At 41.0% G+C, this 20,070-nt stretch overlaps 1 protein-coding gene across 1 annotated transcript in view; it reads right to left on the minus strand.

Annotated features, from left to right (window-relative positions):
- The window catches only part of mtdha (metadherin a), a 74,757-nt gene that overhangs the window by 28,785 nt on the left and 25,902 nt on the right, over positions 1–20,070 (minus strand). Inside the window, exons 4-7 of the mRNA XM_063060074.1 lie at positions 18,423–18,614; positions 17,289–17,543; positions 10,224–10,307; positions 81–179 (exon numbers count right to left, since the gene is read on the minus strand). Coding sequence (XP_062916144.1) covers positions 81–179; positions 10,224–10,307; positions 17,289–17,543; positions 18,423–18,614 — 630 coding nt within the window. The remainder of the gene's footprint in view (positions 1–80; positions 180–10,223; positions 10,308–17,288; positions 17,544–18,422; positions 18,615–20,070) is intronic.

Consider the following 20,070-nt stretch of genomic DNA (forward strand, 5'->3'; position numbering starts at 1 on the left):
TACTCTTTCTGGCTTTTGAGTCATTAAGCACAATTTTAGCACATTTAGTACACCTAATTAATAATAAAAACACAACATACTTATCCCAGACCAGGCATCGTCAATGGAACTGGGAGTTGGGTTAGCATCCCACTGATGGTCAGTAGTGCTTGGCTGGGGAGATGGTTCACTGGTGTTACCTGTTAGAAGGGAGAATGAGAGAAATTTACAGAATCATAGTGTCTTAAAATAACAGGTTTCAAACACAGCTCCAAGATTTTGCTCAACTGATGGATTACTCAAGAAAAAGTATTGAAGTTCAGTTAATATACTTACTCAATATGACACTCAATGTCAAATTAAGGGACAAATTAAGAAAAAGTGCAGCGTTTGATGAATGACCAAATTAATTTATTAACAAAAAACGGTCAAATGTTGCAGGACATTGTGTAGAAATAACTGGCTCAATACCAATCCTAAATACGTGCTGAATTTTACTGAGGACTTCCAGTACAGCAAAATTTTGCTTTTGCTTTCTGGTGAAAGTAGTTACTGTACTTCTCCCAACAGAAATGACCTGTTGAGTGTTTCTAGCATTGTCGGGTGAAATTAAATGCAAGGGAATGCTTTGAATATTTTAGCAAAGAGTAGTTATTAATTCATTGATCAATCAGTCTCATTCACGCCAGGATGCTGCCTGGATTAAAGAGCACGTCTTCTGTGAGAAAAGTTGAATGAGCTTGGGCTTTTCTCTGGAGAAAAAGAGTATGAAAGGAGACTTAGAGGTGTCAAAGATAAGAGGCAAAGGGTCAGCTTTTCCCCCAGGATAACAATGGCTAATATCAGAAGACATAGTTTTAAGGTGATGTGGGAGGTAAGTATGGGGGGGAAGGGGGCCGGAGAATGTCAGAAGTAGTTTTTTTAAAAAAAATAAAGCACGGAGTGCAAAGTGCATGGAACACACTGCTGGGAATAGTGGTAGAGGCAGATATACTAGGGACATTAAAGAAAGGCACATTGATGAAAGAAAATGGAGGAGTAGGTTAATAGGTTGGCTCAACATTGTGGACCAAAGGGCCTGTGATGTGCTGCTCTGTTTAATGTTCGATGTAATTGCCACTTTTATTTTAAACAAATAATATCTTTAGGTCCAAAATGAGGTCAATGACCTTAGGAGCTTAGTCACAATCTTCAAGTGCCTTTGAAGTTAATTTAGAAATAATACTCATACTATTTTACAAAATAGTTTCCATGTTTGATTTAGCCAAACTTACCATCGTGGGATGACTGAGAATGATTTAGACTATTTATTTTCAAATAAGAATCCGAGTTAGACAAACAGTTTAGTTACAACCAAAGCAGTTTTAAAACCATGCCACAGTGACAGCAATTTGCAATTCTACCTCTACTGCAGACACAATAGAGCATTCAGACTTCTCTGTCATAGAACTCTATAGCACAGAAACAGGCTCGTTTGCCTGACTCATTCATGCTGTTGAACTTGCCTTCCTGAACTCCTTCGGCCCTATCCCGCTAATACTTTACTATCCAGATATTTGTCTAAAAGTAGTTCAAATGTTGTAATTGTACCTACCTTTACCACCTCGCATCCACATATACCCAGCCACCCTCTGTTGTGGAGAAATATTCTGGATAAACCACCTCACTGCCCTCTTCAAATCTTTGGTTTCACCTTAAATCTATGCCCTTTAGTTTCAGACTTTTCTAGCCATGGTTAAAAAGACCATGGTCATCCACCTGATCTATGCATCTCATTATTTTATAAACCTCTATAAAAAGTTGCCACTCAGCTCTCTCATCAGGGAAGACAGTCCCAGTCTATCTGGTCTCTCCTCAATACGCAAGTCCTCCAGTCTTGGCAATGTCTCTGTGAATATTTTTTAATACAAGAGTTTATTTTTTTTTAAAACAAGATGCCCTATGCCAATTTTGGCAGATTGTTGCAATTTCAATTGAGACTTTGTGTACACTATACTTCACCAGAAAGGTGAATGAGGCAATTAAGGTATATAACATAAGAACAGATGGAGAGGGTGCAGGGGAGTTTGATGGAGATGTCACTTGCATGGGAGCAATTCAGTTATAAGGAAAGAATGGATAAGACCATAAGATATAGGAGAATTAGGCCATTTGGACCATCAAGTCTGCTTTGCCATTTCATCATAGCTGATCCAATTTCCTCTCAGTGCCAATCTCTCACTTTCTCCCCATATCCTTTCATGCCCCATCAAGAACCTATGAACCCTTGCCTTAAATATACCCAATGACTTGGCTTCCACAGCCACCCATGGCAACCAATTCCAGTTTCACCACTCTGGCTAAAGAAATTCCTCTTCATCTCCATTCTAAATGGTCATCCCTCTACTCTCAGGCTTAGAATAGGAAACCAGAGGAAACATCCTCTCCAAATCTACTCCATCGAGGCCTTTCAACATTTGATGAGATCGCCCCTCATTCTTCTGAGTTCCAGTGTGTGACAGCCCAGAGTCATCAAACACTCCTCATATGATAAGCCTTTCAATCCCAGAATTATTTTCGTGAAGCTCCTTTGAACCCTCTCCAATATAAGCATATCTTTCTTAGATAAGGGGCCCAAAGCTGCTCACAATACTCCAAATGAGATCTCACCAGTGCTTTATAAAGCCTTAACATTATATCCTTGCTTTTATGTTCTAATCCTCTCAAAACAAATGCTACAAATTCACCCTTAGGGAATCCTGCACAATGACTCCCAAGTCCCATTGCACCTCAGATTTCTGAATTTTCCTTCTCCATTTAGAAAATAGTCTACTCTTTTATTTCTTCTTCCAAAGTGCATGACCATACACTTCCTGACACTGTATTCCATCTGCCATTTCTGGTTTTAATTTCCCTGACACAAGGGAAGCAGATGGGTGCTCTGATAGAGGTCCACAAATTATGAGGGGAATAGATAGTTTAAAAAAAAACTTTGTTCCGTGGGAGTGTGTGTCTAGGAAAAGAGGGCTAAGGCTTAAGATGAGTGGTGAGAGGCTTACAGGGGATTCAAATATGAATATTTCTCCACAACAGAGGGTGGCTGGAGTTTAGAATATATTGCCTGTAGAGGTGGTGGAAGCAAACACAATGAGTATTAAAAAAACATCTAGACAAGTACTTGCATTGTTGGTCACAAAAGACTATAGACCTCATGTGGTTATATGGGATTAGTACACATAGGCACAATGTAAATAGGAATGTTGTGTTGAAGAGCCTGTTCTATGCTGTACCGTTCCGAGACTTTAGATCTTAACTTGCTCCTTTCTTCGCAAATGACACCATTCATTGCAAGGAGGGAAAGCTTTTTTTTACATCCAAGCACAGAATCACTCAGCTTCATTCTAAATAGCTTTCCTGGGCATTTCTGCAAGTAAATTTTAGTAGGGAGCCAACAAAGGCCCCTGATAGAGTAGCAGTTAGCATTACACTACAATGGCACCAGCAAACCAGATTCAATTCCACCGCTGTAAGGAGTTTATATATTCTCCCTGTGATTACATGGATTTTATCCCATTTTCCAAAGACAGAATCAGATTTATTAGCATGTGACGTGAAATTTGTTAACTTAGCAGCAGCAGTACAATGAAATACATAATAAAGGAGAAAAAAAAACACAAAATAATAATAATGAAAAATAAATAAATCAATTACAGTATAACATTGAATAGGTCAAAAATTGTGCAAAAAACAAACTATATATTAAAAAATTGAGGTAGCGTTCAAGGGTTCAATGTCCATTTAGGAATCGGATAGCACAGGGGAAGAAGCGGTTCTTGAATCACTGAGTGTGTGTACATACGGGTTATTAGGTTAATTGGTTAAATGGGTGTAATTGTGCAATGCAGGCTTGTTGTGTTGAGTTGGTAGGCTCAGTTACTGTGCTGCATCTTGAAAAATAAAACAGGCATCATCCAATTTCAGATTCAAGAACTTCCAGGCAGGGTCAAGCAAGGCCAAATAAACCAATCCAGCTGCAAGCTGAAATTTCAATTCAGAAACAGTTCTTTAACATGCCAGTGTAGAACAAACCAGGCCCAATGACTCTTCCTTCCTACTTCTTCTTCCTACCCGGTCACTTGGGAAAAAAAAAGCCATTCTGTTTCTCAGTTCCTCTGTCTCCGCCACATCTGTTCTCAGGATGAGGCTTTCCTTTCCAGAACATCTGAGAAGGGGTTTCCCTTCCTCTACTATTGATAGTCTCCTTACCTGCATCTCCTCCATTTCCCAAACTTCTGCCCTCACCCCATCTTCCTGTTGCCATAATACGAAGAGTTCTTCTTGTCCTTATCTACCACTCCACAAGCCAATGCATCCAACATATTACACCATGCATCTTCTGTAATCTTCAACAGCATCTTACCATGAAACACATCTTTACCTCCTCCCCCACTCTCTGCAGGGATTTCTCTCTCTCTGTACTTCCCTCCCCACTGATTTCCCTCCTGGCACCTATCACGGCATGCAGCCCAAGTAATACACCTGCCCCTGAACCTCTTCCCTCACCACCAGTCAGGGTCCCAAATAATTCTTCCAGGTGAGACAATTCTTCACATGTGATTCTGTAGATTTTCACAAATAAAACAAAGTGAGGTGCTTTATGTTTAATGAAACCCATAACACATTTTATTGAACTCCAAAACCTAATAACAAAAGCACGCTAAAAATCTTTACGTAATCATGTCATCACTCAGACAAGCCTCTTAAAGTGAAACCCCAACTCAATGTTGGTGGCTGTGAAATATGTGCATTTCTCCCAATTATGCTACCCAGCACATCATCCCCCCAGAATTCACTAAAACTGGCATTATGAGCCTGTCTGGGGCTCGGATGAGCTGCCCAACTTGCGTACTATGTTCCATGGGTGCAGGAACCGTAGATGCCTCTGGCTTATCCAGAGGTGCATTGACATGCTCATAGTCATGCTATGACGCCAAGGGTTATGAAATCCTCCAAATCTTGGTGGGCCGGTTTAAGACGATCTACTGAAATACATTCAGATTTACGCCTTTTAACTGTGAAAAAAGTCTTTTCTCCCCATTCCAAGATACGGAGCAGGTCATTGGGGACGTTGATGTGTGTAATGGTGAATGAAAACAAAGTGGAATGTAGATCAACAGAAACCCAAGAGTGCTGCACGCCATGATGGGAGGTTGAAATAGATGAAAAGAAACTGAATTTACTCTGGAGGGTGGAACACTGTTGAGAGGCTGACCAGGCAGTCGGAATGAAATCACCTGTTACTCGTAATGGCCACGGACAACTGCAGATCCTCTTTCTGAACAGTTCTGTGCCCCAGCAGGCACCACAGGAGACGATTGTGCCAACACTCATTGGTCAGGGAAGTCCTCTGAGCAGCCTTTAAGGAACATCGAAGCTGCTTGCATATGCCATTGGATTGCAGGTGATACGCCATGGCACGATGCAGCCTAATGCTCAGGTTCCAAGACCATGGCAGCCCAGAGGTCTGAAATGAATTGGAGACCGTGGTCAGAGGAAATATCAGAAGGGGTGCCAAACCGTACGACCCAGCTGCTGATGAACACCTGTACCATGTCTGTGGCCATCGGCGATGTTAGAAGAATGGCCTCTGGCCACCTGGTGGTATTGGCCACCATGGTAAGAAGGAGCATGAAACCGCTGGAGGGTGGGGGGGGGGAGGCGGGGAGAGAGGGCCAACAAGGTCCACATTGACATGGTCAAACAGTCGCTCAGGAATTTCAAAAGGTGCCAATAGCACCTGAACGTGGTGGTTAATTTTTGCCCTCTAGCAATCCAGACAAGCTGCAGTACAATCACGCACATCCATTCTCAGGCCGTGCCACAGAAACTTTAGTGCAAGCAGTCTCTGTGAGACCTTCTGGCCCGGACACAAGAGGCCACGTATGGAGTCGAAAACAGTCTGTCTCCAGTTTGCGCAGGCATGATGGGGTAAGGGCAACACATTGAGACATCGCACAGGAAAGGAAGCCTAGTTTCTCCGAACTTAACGTCAGCCAACCGCAGGCCCATGACTGCTGTTCAGTAAGCCTGCACCTCTGGGTCAATAACTTGGCTGGCTGCTGTACCAACATAGTCAACCCCTATGTGTACTGTGTCGACAGCTGGCTGTGACAGGCAATCAGCCACAGCATTATTTTTCCCCTTAATATGTTGTATATCAGTTGTGAACTTGGATATGTAGGCCAGGTGGTGTTGCTGTGCAAACCAAGGGTATTTTGTCCATCACGTGCACAAGTGGGTTGTGGCCAACAAACACTGTGAAATAGTGACCCTAGACAACAAAAATAATGGACAGCCAGATAGAGACTAAGAAGCTCACAGTCAAACCTGCTGCGCTTCCTTACAGGGAGATGGAGCTGCTGGCTGAAGGCAACGAGCAGCTGCCACACGCCTCCAACCAGCTGTTCATGTACAACACCAACAGCATTGTCTAAGGTGTCAGCAATATGGCTATGGGTGCATTGGGGAGATGGTGTACTGGTAGTATCGTGTTGGAAAGAGCTTGTTTGGTATCATCAAATGCCCTGGTCATGTTTGCTGACCAGTCAAGCACTTAATTACGAGTAATACACATAAAAGTTGTGCTGAATTACGAGTATTGCCTTTAAGTGCCACTATACAGGGGGAGCACAAGTTTAACAGCTTTTAGAATGAAGTGGTGATAGAAATTCATCATACCCATAAACTTTGGTAGGTTTTTTGTAGTGCGGGATGACGGGAAATCTACAACAGTGGCTACTTTTGATGAGAGGGATTTTGCATCTTCTGCAGAAATGCAATGGCTGAGAAAGTCAATGGTTGACAACCCAAACTGGCATTTAGCAGGGTTGATAATCCGACCTGTGTTGGCTTAGGTGCTGGATTCAGATTGAGGCATTGGCAACAGTATGTCATCCAGGTAAACAAAGAAAATTTAAGTCTTTTAATATGGAGTTCATCAGCCATTGGAAAGCCTGTGCTGCATTTTTTCAGTCCAAAAAGGCCAAACAGAGTTATCACAGGTGTTTTGGGAATGTCCTCTGAGCACACCAGCACCTGATCGTAGCCCCTAACTAGATCAACTTTGGAAAGAGAAACTTGGTGATGTTTGGGAATTTGCCCAGCAGTCGAGAAAGCTCACATGCGGTGGTGCACGCGCTTGACAAGAGTCATTGCGGGGAGCTTTCTGGAGGAGCAGGGCAACGACCCAAAGTCCTTGACATCTACAAGCTGGCAGTTCTTAAGTTCGACTATCAGTCTTCAGCACATAAGGAATCTGCACTGAGCCAGGATGAAGTCCCATGTGTAACGTCACCCACTGAAGCAGTACATCACCCACTGTGTCCTGCAAGTCTGGATCCTGGTGCCGTTGGCAGCTTCCAGCAGGGTTTTGTCACTCTTTGCCTTCTGACCAATAGGCAATGCTGGCTGCACACTCATTTGAGCACCTGTGTCACACAGGAAGCGTCACTCTGAAAGGGTGCCCATAATGAACAGTAGATGTCCCTGGCAGCTGGAATCCATAGTGTTCACAGACCTCCAATTTCCATGTGCTGGCACTGTTGAAGCTGCAAGGCGGTTGGCAATTCCAAGCATTCATAACCAAGCAAGCATTATAAGAACATAGGCCTGACATGTGTTTCACAGCTGCAGGCATCCTTGTGTTAGGGATCTTGCTGACTGGCTTATTGAGTAGAGAAAGGTATAGAAATGATGCATCACTGCTTGGTTGAGTGTAGACCATCAGCCATTTTAGCAAGCTCCCTACAGTCATTTGGAAGGGCTATGCAAACTTGATTAGGCATTTGCTGCATGAAGAGTTCTTTAAAAATAAAACAAGGATGGTGATTTCCCAGGAGACAGAGCATGTGGTCCATTAACTCTGAAGGCCTAGCACTGCTAGGACTGGGAAATGAGAGCAACTGTTTGGCATGCTGAGATAGTCCAAAAGTCTGTAAGACGTGAGTTTTCAGTGAACGGTATTTATCATGTTCAGCCAGTTGTTCAAGCAGACTCACCACTCTCATAGCCATGGAGTTTCCTAGCAACGCTACCACATTGTAGAAATTGGTGTCCTCAGCAGAGATTTCTCTCAGAATGAACTGGGCCTCAGCTTGTACAAACCAAGGCATTTTGCTTCCAAAACTCCAGCAGTTTCAAAGCGACCGCGTTGGCTGACACAGAAACATAGAAAACTTACAGCACAATACAGGCCCTTTGGCTCACAATGCTGTGTTGAACATGTATTTACCTTAGAAATTACCTAGGGTACACCTAACTATAGGAAGGATATCAGTAAGATTGAAAGAGTGCAGAGAAGATTTACTAGGATGTTGCTGGGTCTTCAGGAGTTGAGTTACAGGGAAAGATTGAACAGCTTAGGATTTTATTCTTTGGAGTGTAGAAGAATGAGGGGGGATTTGATAGAGGTTTACAAAATTGAGGGGTGTAGACAGTAAATGTGAGTAGGCTCTTTCCACTTCGATTAGGAGAGGTAATTACAAGAGGACATGGCTTTAGGGTGAAAGAGGAAAGGTTTAGGGGGAACATTGGGGGAACTTCTTCACTCAAGAGTGGTAGGAGTGTGGAACGAGCTGCCATCTGACGTGGTAAATGCGGGCTCACTCTTAAGTTTTAAGAATACATTGGATAGATACATGGATGGGAGAGGTCTGGAGGTTATAGACTGGGTGCAGGTCAATGGGACTAGCGGAATAAAGTTTCGGCACAGACTGGAAGGGCTGAATGGCCTGTTTTCTGTGCTGTAGTGTTCTATGTTCTATGGTTCTAATCATAGCCCTCTATTTTTCTAAGCTCCATGTACCTATCCAGCAGTCTCTTAAAAGCCCCCATCATATCTGCCTCCACCACTGTTGCCGGCAGCCCATTCCACGTACTCACCACTCTGCATAAAAAACTTACCCCTTACATCTCCTCTGTACCTACTTTCAAGCACCTTAAAACTGTGCCCTCATGTTCAATAACTCTGGAATCGCACTAAAGCATCATCAGTGTCACCGATGTAGGTTTTCGCAAATAAATTGCAGAGAGGCTTTTTATGTTTAATGAAACCTGTAACATATTTTAGTGAACCACAAAACCCAAAAACAAAAGCGCGCTAAAAATCTTTACATAACCACATCACATCAGACCAGCCCACTGAACCCCAATTCAATGTCAGTGGTTGTGAATTACGTAGAATACTCCCAATTATGTTACCCTACAGGTCTATTGTATCCTGTGCTCCTGGTGCTGCCTCCTCTACTTCGGTGAGACCCAATGCAGATTGGTGGACTGCTTTGTTGAACACCTTTACAGCCAGGATTTCCCGGTGGCCAACCATTTTGATTCCACTCCCAATTCCCATTCCAACATGTTGTCCATGGCCTCCTCTATTGCCATGATTAGGCCACTTGCAGGTTGGAGGAGCAACAGCTTATATTCCGTCTAAGTAGCCTCCAATCTGATGGCAAGAACATTGATATCTCCAACTTCTAGTAATTTCTGCCTCCCCACCTTTTTTTTTCTAAACCCTATTCTGGCTCTCCTCTTGCCCTTCTCACCTGCCCGTCACCTCCCTTTGATGCCCCTCCTCCTTACCTTTCTCCCATAGTCCACTCTTTTCCTATCAGATTCCTTTCCTTCAGTCCTTTATCCTTTTCACATATTATCTTTCAGTTTCACTTCATCTCCCCTTCCCCCACCCACCTAACTACCTTCCCCCTCACCTGATTTCAACTATCACCTTCTAGTTCGTACTCCTTCACTTCCCTCACCTTCTTATTATGGCTTCATCTCCCTTCCTTTCCAGTCGTGATGGAGTCTTGGCCCAAAACTAACTATTTATTCCTTTCCATAGATGCTGCCTGAACTGCTAATTTCCCCCAGGACTTTGTTTATTATTAAGCCAATGTACAAGTATTCTAGTCACCACAATCTACATGTATGTCATACAACCTCAGTGACCAAAAATTTACCCTTCAGTTGTGCAAGAATTACCAGTTTCTACGTCATCAGGGACACAAAAGTTAAATAAAAATACAGACATTTAATATAGTTGCATACAGTGGATGTAAAAAGGCACTCTGCCAAGCTACTGATCCAGACGATCAATGTACAATTGCAAAACAAAAACACGACAAAACAAATTACTAACCCAACATTCACAAAGTAGTTGATTCAAAAGAGCTTTCCAATTAAGTATCAGAGATTGAATCAATACTTACTGGCCACTGAGGCTTTAGCCCCATGAGAGAAAGATGGTTTTGGTTCTGAAGAATTCATTCTTTCGTTGACTCCTGTCCAAGCACCTGCAAAAGAACAAAGTAACATGATAAATTAGTCCGCGAATGAATTTGATTTACATAACACCTGCAGACTGATCAAAATATCTCCCAGTGCTTTAAAACATACAGATTCATTACAGCAAGGACCATCTTTAAAGAGAGAAGCAAATGACATAAAAAAGATCAAGAATATCTGAGATACAAGAAACTGCAGATGCTAGAAATCCAGAGCTATACAAAGGCACTGGAAGAACAGCATGTTAGGCAGCATCCATAGGGAGAAATGGACAGTTTGACATTTTGGATTGATGTCCTTCATCAGGACAAGTTCTACACATTACAGCAATGAGGTTAAATATCACATAGTAGAAAAACTGCTTAATCTTTGCAAATAGCTCAATTTAAAAAAAATCTTTGGCTACAGAAAGGTTTTGAGTAGTCATAAAATCCTGATGTAGTAACTCTAAATTCCATCCTCTACTCAGAAGAACATAAAACAGTACAGCACAGGCCCCTTGGCCCACAATGTTGTGTCAACCATTTAACCTGCTCCATTATCAACCTAACCCTTCCCTCCCACATAACTCTCCAATTTCTCTTTCATCCATGTGCCTATTTAAGAGTCTCTTAAATATCTCTAATCTATCTGTCTCTACCACTACCCAGGCAGTACATGCCATACATACACCATTTTGTAAAAAATCTGCCTCTATCAGTACACTATACTTTCTTCCAATTTACCTTAAAAATTCTGCTCTTTCATATTAGTCATTTCCACCCTGGGAAAAAGGTGCTGACTGTTCCCTATCAATGCTTCTCATCATCTTACCCACCTCTTTCAAGTCACCCCTCATCCTCCTTCACTCCAGACAGAAGCCCAAGCTCACTCAACCATTCCTCACAAGACATGCTCTCTGGTCCAGACAGCATTATAGTAAATCCCTTCTGCACCCTCTCTAAAACTACCATTTCGTTCTTTTAACGAATTGACCAAAACTGAACACAATACTCCAAGTATGGTCTAAACAGGGTTTTAAAACACTGCAACATACCTTGTGGCCCTTGAACTTAATCCAACACACCATACACCTTCTTAACCACCCTATCAACTTGTGCAGCACCTACTCAAGTCACTTTTCTTGACGAACATCAACAAGATCTGAGAAATGCTTGCAGCATGCCCAACATCATGTGGATGCAAGCCTGAAATTGTAGGTCACCCAAGCTTATTTGGAAAACTATAACAGGACAAGATTCAGATTTAGTTACCTTTACCAAACAGTACAAAACTATTTTAATTTAAAATAGGTAGAAATAATTAAAATCTTAAAAATTAGAATAAACCTTCAACTCAAAGAATATACAGCGGATTCCAACTAATTGGGACACAACGGGGCAGTATGTTTTGGCCCAATAAAGCACTGATCCAATTAGCCGAAGTTTCATGGAAACAGTTTAAGGTATATTTTTTAAAAAAAGACAAACCACCATACAATTGAGTAATAAATTATGAATTCAAATCAAATACAGAACCAATTAGAACACTACCAAAACTACTATAGTGTTATTAAACTCTGTATTAGTTCCTTTCTGGCATCTCCAAACCTGAATGCTTGAAACCACAGAGGCCAAAACAGTTCTGAATTGTCTTGCTGCTCATTTGCCACTAGTGACCAGAAAAAAAATCACTGCTGTTTGAAAATACACACTATTTAAAAACTGTTTGCTCTAAGCAGTGTAGTGTCTAACGCCACAGTATGTGCACGCAACTGATGCTAGTTAGAAACTGTTCAGCAACAGTCTCCTGTCCCAATTAAGCAGTATAGTTGTCCAAAATAAACAAAAGGACTCCATTCAATTATTTTTTGTTAAGAGCTGCTCCAAATGAGTGGCTGCCTTGATCAACCGATGGCCCAATTTACCGGAATCCACTATATTTTCAAACTGACAGCATGTGAAAATGGTAACTTGGAACAAGAACTGAATGTCATACTATAAGCAAAATTCCAGATCTTACTCACAAGGTAACAGCCAAGCACAGTATACTGATTCAGTATTTCTCATTTATAAAGCAACTGAAAAACACTTCAAAACCCTCTCAATTAGGGTTCCATTTCGTGCACCTTATGACAAAAATGGTGCCTCCTTGCTAACTTCTTTTTGTACCAGACTTGGAAATATCAAATCACAAGGTCACCTTCATTTAATCAGTGGAAGAAAAAAAAACTCAAACAGCTGCTTCCTTCCAACACTTTTTCCAGCTCAAGGAACCCAATGTTTGATGAATGAAGATCTGCTTAAAGGCGTATTTATAATTGTGTGTCAATAATCTGAAATCAAAGGCACCCACACGGAGGAATGACCAGTATAATTCTATTATATCTTGCATTTTCAATGCTGCCCCACAGTACGCTTATACATAAAATGTAAAAGCATAATTAACACAAATGTACTTTCAGCAAATGGCCAGCAGCAAGATAGTGAAACGTCAAAATCCTAAAATCTATGGACTTTCTCTCTTTTGAAATTTCACAACTATTGAATGTGACAGGATTCTTTTTTGGACCAGCAAGAAAACTAGCTAGAATTACTGGAAGTATAGACCCGAGATTGCAGATCCTGGAGTAATAACAAGCAAACTACAGGAGCTCAGTACGCAAGGCAGTAACTGTGGAAGGAAATGGACATTATCCCAGAAACAATAATTACCTCATCAGGTGCTGCCTGATCTGCTGAGTTCCTCCATCAGTAGCATTTTGTTCTTAGAGGTGTTTTATTTCAGTGCAGCAATTGTGACTAATTTATTCTATTGTTTAAAGACTTTTCTATTAATTATTCTGCTTATTATTTAAAGGTGAATTATTTTGGCCATATTCCAAATAAGAAAACTAATAATTAATAGATTTTCCATAAAAACAGAAAGATCCATACGATTAGACAAATTAAATCCAGCTGATCTTGGAGTGCTTTCCTTTGTAAATCAGAGAAGCAAATGAATATTAAATATCTGGATGTGTATCAACTTGAGTAGCTCCAGTGTGTAATGTAGTGGCTATTTTAATAGTATGACAGCAGACCACAAGCCTTTTTTTTAAAAAAAAAACTCACTAGTAGATGTCACCACAGAAGCTGACCTCATTCCTCTTCATTCCACAATACAGTTGCAAATAAAAGTTAGTGAACTTTTGCAATTACCTGGTTTTCTGCATTAATTACTTATAAAATGTGGTCTGATCTTCATGTAAATCACAGTAATAGACAAACACAGTCTGCCTAAAATAACCCACAAAAAAAATCATTCTTTTCACATCTTTATAGAACACGTTGTTTATCATTCACAGTCCCGGCTGGAAAAAGTACGTAAACTCTTGTATTTAATAACTGGAAGAACCTTCTTTAGCAGCAACAACTTCCACCAAACATTTCCTGTAGCCGCTGATCAGACTTGCACAACAGCGAATTTTAGACCATTCCTCCATATTTCTGGGATACCTGCATAAACAGCCAGCCCTCTTCAGTTCACGCTACAGCGTCTCAATTGGGTTAAGATCTGGACTCCGACTTGACCATTCCAAAACACAAATTTGCTTTTTAAACCATTCTATTGTTGATTTCGGATCATTGTCTTGTGCATCATCCAACATCTACTAAATTGCAGGGGATGGACCACTACCCTGACGTTCTCCTGTAAAATGTCTTCATACAATTTTGAATTCATTGTTCCCTCAACGATTGCAAGCACTCCAGGCCCTGAGGCAGCAAAGCAGTCCCAAACCATGATGCTCCTTCCGCCATGCTTCACAGTTGGGAAGAGGTTTTGGTGTTGATGTGCAATGCCTTTTTTCCTCCAAATATAGCGGTGTACACTTCTGCCAAAAAGTTCAACTTTTGTCTCATCTGTCCACAGAATATTGTCCCAGAAGCATTGTGGAACATCCAGGTGGTCTTTTGCAAACTCGAGACGTGACACGATTTTTTTTTTGGAGCAGTGGTGTCCTTCCATGATACCATTCTTGTTCAATGTTTTTCTTATAGTGGATACATGAACAAAGATTTTAGCAAGTTCTAGAGATTTCTGCAAGTCTTTTGCTGTTACTCATGTGCTCTTTCACCTCCTTCAGCATTGCACGTTGTGCTCTTGGTGTGATCTTTGCAGGCTGCCCACTCCTCGGGAGAGTAGCAACAGTACTGAATTTCCTCCATTTGTAGACAATTTCTCTTACTGTGGACTGATGAATAATCAGGTCTTTAGAAATGCTTTTGTAGCCTTTCTCAGCTTCATGTATCTCTCCAATTCTTCTTCCAAGGTCCTCTGAAAGTTGATTTGATTGAAGCATGGTGCACATAAACTGATCTTTCTTGAGAAGAGCAGACCCTGTCAGTAAACTGATTTTGTATATTTTTTTTAAAAATAGGGTCAGTGCACCTCTACAACCCACACCTCCAATCTCATCTCATTGATTGGAACACCTGACTGACTCTAAACAGCTTTTGTAGAAGGCACTACCCCAGAGGTTCACACACTTTTTTGAACCTAGACTGATTGTTTAAATGGTGGACTCGGTATTGATGAGAAGAACAATTTTTGAGAGTTGAGTTTAGGCAGGCTGTTTTTGTCTATTATTGCGACTTTGATGAAGATATTTGAGTAATTCATGCAGAAAATTAATATGGGCCACACAGTGGTGAAGTAGAATCAGCACTGGGCACAGACGGATGGTCCGGAGTTCAAATTCGGCTGAATCCCAACTAGGGAAGCAGCAATACCTGTGTGGAAGAAAGGCCAGGTAATCCACTTCTGTATCTTGACATGAAATCCCTATGGAAAAGTACACTATTGGCAACTCGATGGCACTCAACAATAATGCAGAAAACCAGGTAATTGCATACAAGCTTTTTCTTGTAACTGTACATAGAGAGCATTCAACAGCAAAATCTAGTTCCTGTCATTAGCTAAAAGAACATAAAGTAATTAGCCAAATACTATGCCAGATGAGGTAGAGTTGCTACTTCATAGCTCAGAATCAGTTTAATATCACTGGTTTTGTCATGAAATTTGCTGTTTTGCACCAGTAGTACATTACAATACATAATAATATCTATAAACTAAGAAATACAGTGCTCTGGTTAATTGGGCCATTGGTTAATCAGGGCAGCTGCTTATTTGGGACAACTCTTAAAGAACAAAATCAAATCCAGAAAATAGCTGGGATTCCTTTCGTTTATTTGGGACACTATGCTGCTTAACTGGGGCAGGCGAACAGTTTCTAATCCCTGTCAGTCGTGTGCACTTGCTGTGGGCATTAGATACTACACCATTCTTAGAGCAAAAGATTTTTAAAATAATGTCATTTGTGTGTATTTGTTTTCAAAAACGAGTAATTTTTGTCACTGGTAATTGATGAGTAATGAACAGTAAGCCAATTCAGAACTTCACTGCAATTTCGAGCTTGGAAATGCCAGAAATGTCCAGGAGTGAAAATGAAACTATTTCACTACTTCAACAAGTTAGGACCTACGAAGAATTTGGAAGAATGGACAATCATCTTGAATATTACAATGAAAACAAATATTCATCAAAAACATTATATGAAAGCAGCTGATTATCTGCACTAGGTGTCCGTGCTGATTTTCTTTTATATAGTCAATCAAAAGAACACGTCAATGTACATTGAATTCCTGCACTGATAACTATTAGGAACTAATACAGTTTTGTAGTATTGTAGTAGTTTTGGTGGTGTTCTAATTTATTCTGTACTTCATTTAAATACATAATTTGTTACTTAGTTTGTCTTATATCTTTTTAACCATTTCCATGAAACTCTGGCAAATTGGGACAGCCACTTCAATTACTGGTCCTGATATGTCCCAATTAACCGGAACCCACAGTATTTATAAAAAAATAAATTAAGTCGTGCAAAAAGAAAGCAAAAAAAGGTCAGTTAGTGTACATTGGTTCATTGTCCATTCAGAAATCTGATAGTGGAGGAGAAGCAGCTATCCTTAAAACGTTAACTGTGGCTTCACGCTCCTGTACCACCTTCTTGATGTTAATGAGAAGAGGGCATGTCCTGGGTGATGGGGGTCCTTAATGACCGATGCCATCTTTTTGAGGCATCACATTTTTAAGATGTCCTCAATGCTGGGGAGGCTAGTGCCCATAATCAAGCTTGAATGAGTTTGCAACTTTCTGCAGCCTTTTCTGATCCTGTGCAATGGCCCCTCCATACCAGATGGTTATGCAACTAGTTAGAAAGTTCTCCAGGATACATCTATAGAAATTTGCCAGTCTTTGGTGACATACCAAAGTATCCTCAAACTCCTAATGAAATATAGGCAGTGTTGTGCCTTCTTTGCAATTGTATCAATATGTCCAGCCCAGGATAGATGTTCAGAAATGTTGACAGGCAGGAACTTGAAACTGCTCATATTTCCGCTGCTCCAGGGATCCAATTCTGACCTCTGGTGCCATCTGTTTGGAATTTGCAGTCTCTCAGCGACATTGCCCTAGATGCTCAGGTTTTCTTCTGCATCTCAGATAGAGCAAATTAACTCTCCACTGTAAATTGCCTGCAGTGTTTATGAGAGTGATGGGAATGTACTGGTATTAGTGTAGGATTAGTGCAAATGGGTGCTTGAGAATCAATGTGCCGCAGTAGGCTGAAGAGACAGTTTCTGTGCCAGGACAGATCTTTTGCCTTGCAAGTATTTACCTGCTGAACTGTCTGGAGGTTAATCAAATTGAGCTCCATCAGTTAGAGACTATATGATAAGGCCAATGGAACCAAGATCCTGGAACTTGCTGTGTACAAAACAGCTGTCATTACTCCTACATTACAACAATGAAAAAAAAATCTGGAAAGATTTTTGTCAAATTACCTTGAAAGGTAATTTTAACTTTAGTTTAAAATGAAAGTAATTTCATATTAAACTAAATAACTTCCTTCTCTCATTTGATCAATTGTAAATTCAAAGGCCCAGATTCAAAAGCAGAAGAACACTCACCAATGCTGGGGAAAAGAGCATGCTCACTCCAAGTCTCATCGACTAATGGCACAGTCCATTCTTTAGCCCCTGCACTGGTATCACCACGCTCCTGACCCCAAGCAGGCTGATCTGGGCTTCGTTTTGCATTGGGCAGGACAGGAATTTGCTGCCATTTGTCTTCCTTGGTTGCATTAATCTGAGCAGGCAGTTTCGCAGGAATATCACACCAACCTCCTCCATTCACTGCTTGCTGTTCACCCCACCCAGGGGCAACTTTGAAGAAAAAGACACTTATTAAGCCTTATTAAAACAAAATAACAAATCACTAATTTCCAAGACATTAAGATGTGTTTTACAACAGAAGGCTACATTGAGATTCATTGATAACAAAAATTATGATAGTTGTGGTCATATACAAATCCAGTAATAATCCAAGTAATTAATCCCATCTGTAAAAGTTGCCCATTTTGCCCTTAGGGGTAAATACAGAGGACTCCAACCAAATTTTTGATTGCTTCATCTACAGAGGTATACAAAATTATGAGGGGAAAAGATAGGACAAATGCATGCACATTTTTCTCCTCAGGATGGGTGACATGAGGGGTCGGAGATTTAGGGTAAAGGGTGAAATATTCAAGGGGAATCCAAAGGAGAACTTTTTCCACACAGAAGGTGGTGCGAGTGTGGAACGAACTGCCAACAGAAATGGTAAATGTGATTCTAAGAGAAGTTTTAATAGGTACATGGATGACAAAGGTTTTAAGTGATATGGTATGTGCATAGGTAGATGAAAATAGGCAGAAGATCAGATTAGCATAAACAAGATGGGCTAAAGGACCCGCTTCTGTGCTATAGTATTCTATGACTCAATAACACCACCCCTCCTTCAAATCATCTTCTGCAGTACACTAAACTATATCTAGAATAAAATTGATTAAAAAAAGCTATGGAAGTTCAATAATTAGTATTCAGAATACAGCTAGAGATGAGAATTTACACAAACACTGCTTAATGGAAGAAGCATGCCACTTCATTACATTTTTGCACCTCAGAGCACTGAATCATTCAGCACATTCACCTCACCTCATACTGGATTGCATACTATTTCCTACATCAAATCACTGTTTAGTTGACCTTGCACTAATAACCAACCTGATGCTTCAACTGCTTTGGCCTTCCGTGGCCCAAGCCCGGATGAGGCTTGTGGGTGCTGCTGAGCAGAAGATCCTTCAGAACCACCTGCTGGAAGACTGGAATCCATGGACGAAGGAGGATCACTTATTCCTTTATCGCGTCTGCGTTGTTGTCGCTTTTCCCGGCTACTGATTTTGGTTTCCCATGCACCTATAACTCAATCAAAGTAAACCCCATAATAAATATACATATTCTCTCACCCTCTGCCCCGCCTACTCAAGTGTAGTGGGATGAACAATCAAAGATTAAAAAAAACAAAGCCAAAAAGGCAGGGTAGTCAATCTAATTGTACAGAGCTGGTTCACTCCTGGCCAGCTCACATCCTCAAAATCTCATGGGCCTTAAATTTAGTAAGTTGGTTTATTACTGTCACATGCAAAATCTTTGTTTAGCATGCCAACTATACAGATCATTTCACTTCAACAGTTCAGTGAGGCAACAAGACCATAAGACACAAGTAGAATGAGACCATTCAGCCCATCAAGTCTGCTCTGCCATTTATGTCTGATTTATTTTTCCTTCTCCCCATAATATTTGACAACCTTACTAAATCAAGAACCTATCAAACTCCACATTAAATACAGCCATACAGAATGTGGCAATGAATTGAAATTCACACACTCTCACTAAAGAAGTTCCCCCTCATCTTTGTTCAAAAGGGACATCCATGTATCCTGAAGCTGAATTCTGGTCCAAGACACTCCCTCTATTGGAAGTACAAGTGAAAATGATAGCAGAATGCAGACTGAAGTGTTACAGTTACAGAGGAAGTGCAGTGTAGGCAGATAATAAGGCCATAACGAGGTAGATTGTGAACTCAAGAGTCCATCTATTATACAAGGAGACCATTCAACTGATCATCCAACACATTGCTCTCTACTTACTGGGTTGCATGAATGTTGCCGCATCAGGTGTTTATTGTCATGAAAATCCATTCTCGGTGAGCAACCTCCTGATTGTACCGCTCTGATCTTAGACCCCAGATGAGACTTGCATGTGCTGCTGAATACGAATTACATGATCTGGATGTACCCTGCAGTCTTACAGGGTCTCGACCTGAACTGTCGGCTGTCTCTGACTCCAGATGATACTTCACCTGACATCTTCCAGCAGTGTTGTGCTCTGTGGTCTCTTATTTGGCTCTCAGCAACTGAAGTGCTTTGCATTGCAGTTCCAGCCAACTTGTACTTCCTTGTCTTTATTCATCTTCCTCAATCCACACTTCCTCCAGACAGTTCAGCTGCAATTAGTAAGGTTTCACCACTCAGCGAGCACCACTGCCTTTCATCTCAATTGAGCTCTTTTGCCAGACGTTGTCCTTGGTTTTCTCCACTTCTCCCCTTTCCCGAAGGGAAAGTAAAATTTATTATCAGATGTATATACTACCTTATGCTACCTTGAGATTCATTTCCTTGCATGCTTGTTACCAACTTCATTAAAACCTGTGTTAATGAGTGTGTGCCCACAAAGACTTACTGTACATTCCCAAACCAAAAGTGGTGAAAGAACCAGGAGGTACATCGTCTGCTGAAGGCTAGATTTGTGGCATTCAAGTCTGGTGACCCAGGCCTATACCAGAAAACCAGGTATGATTTGCGGAGGGCTA

Source organism: Mobula hypostoma, chromosome 1 (genome assembly GCF_963921235.1).
Source record: "Mobula hypostoma chromosome 1, sMobHyp1.1, whole genome shotgun sequence".
Taxonomy (NCBI): domain Eukaryota; kingdom Metazoa; phylum Chordata; class Chondrichthyes; order Myliobatiformes; family Myliobatidae; genus Mobula; species Mobula hypostoma.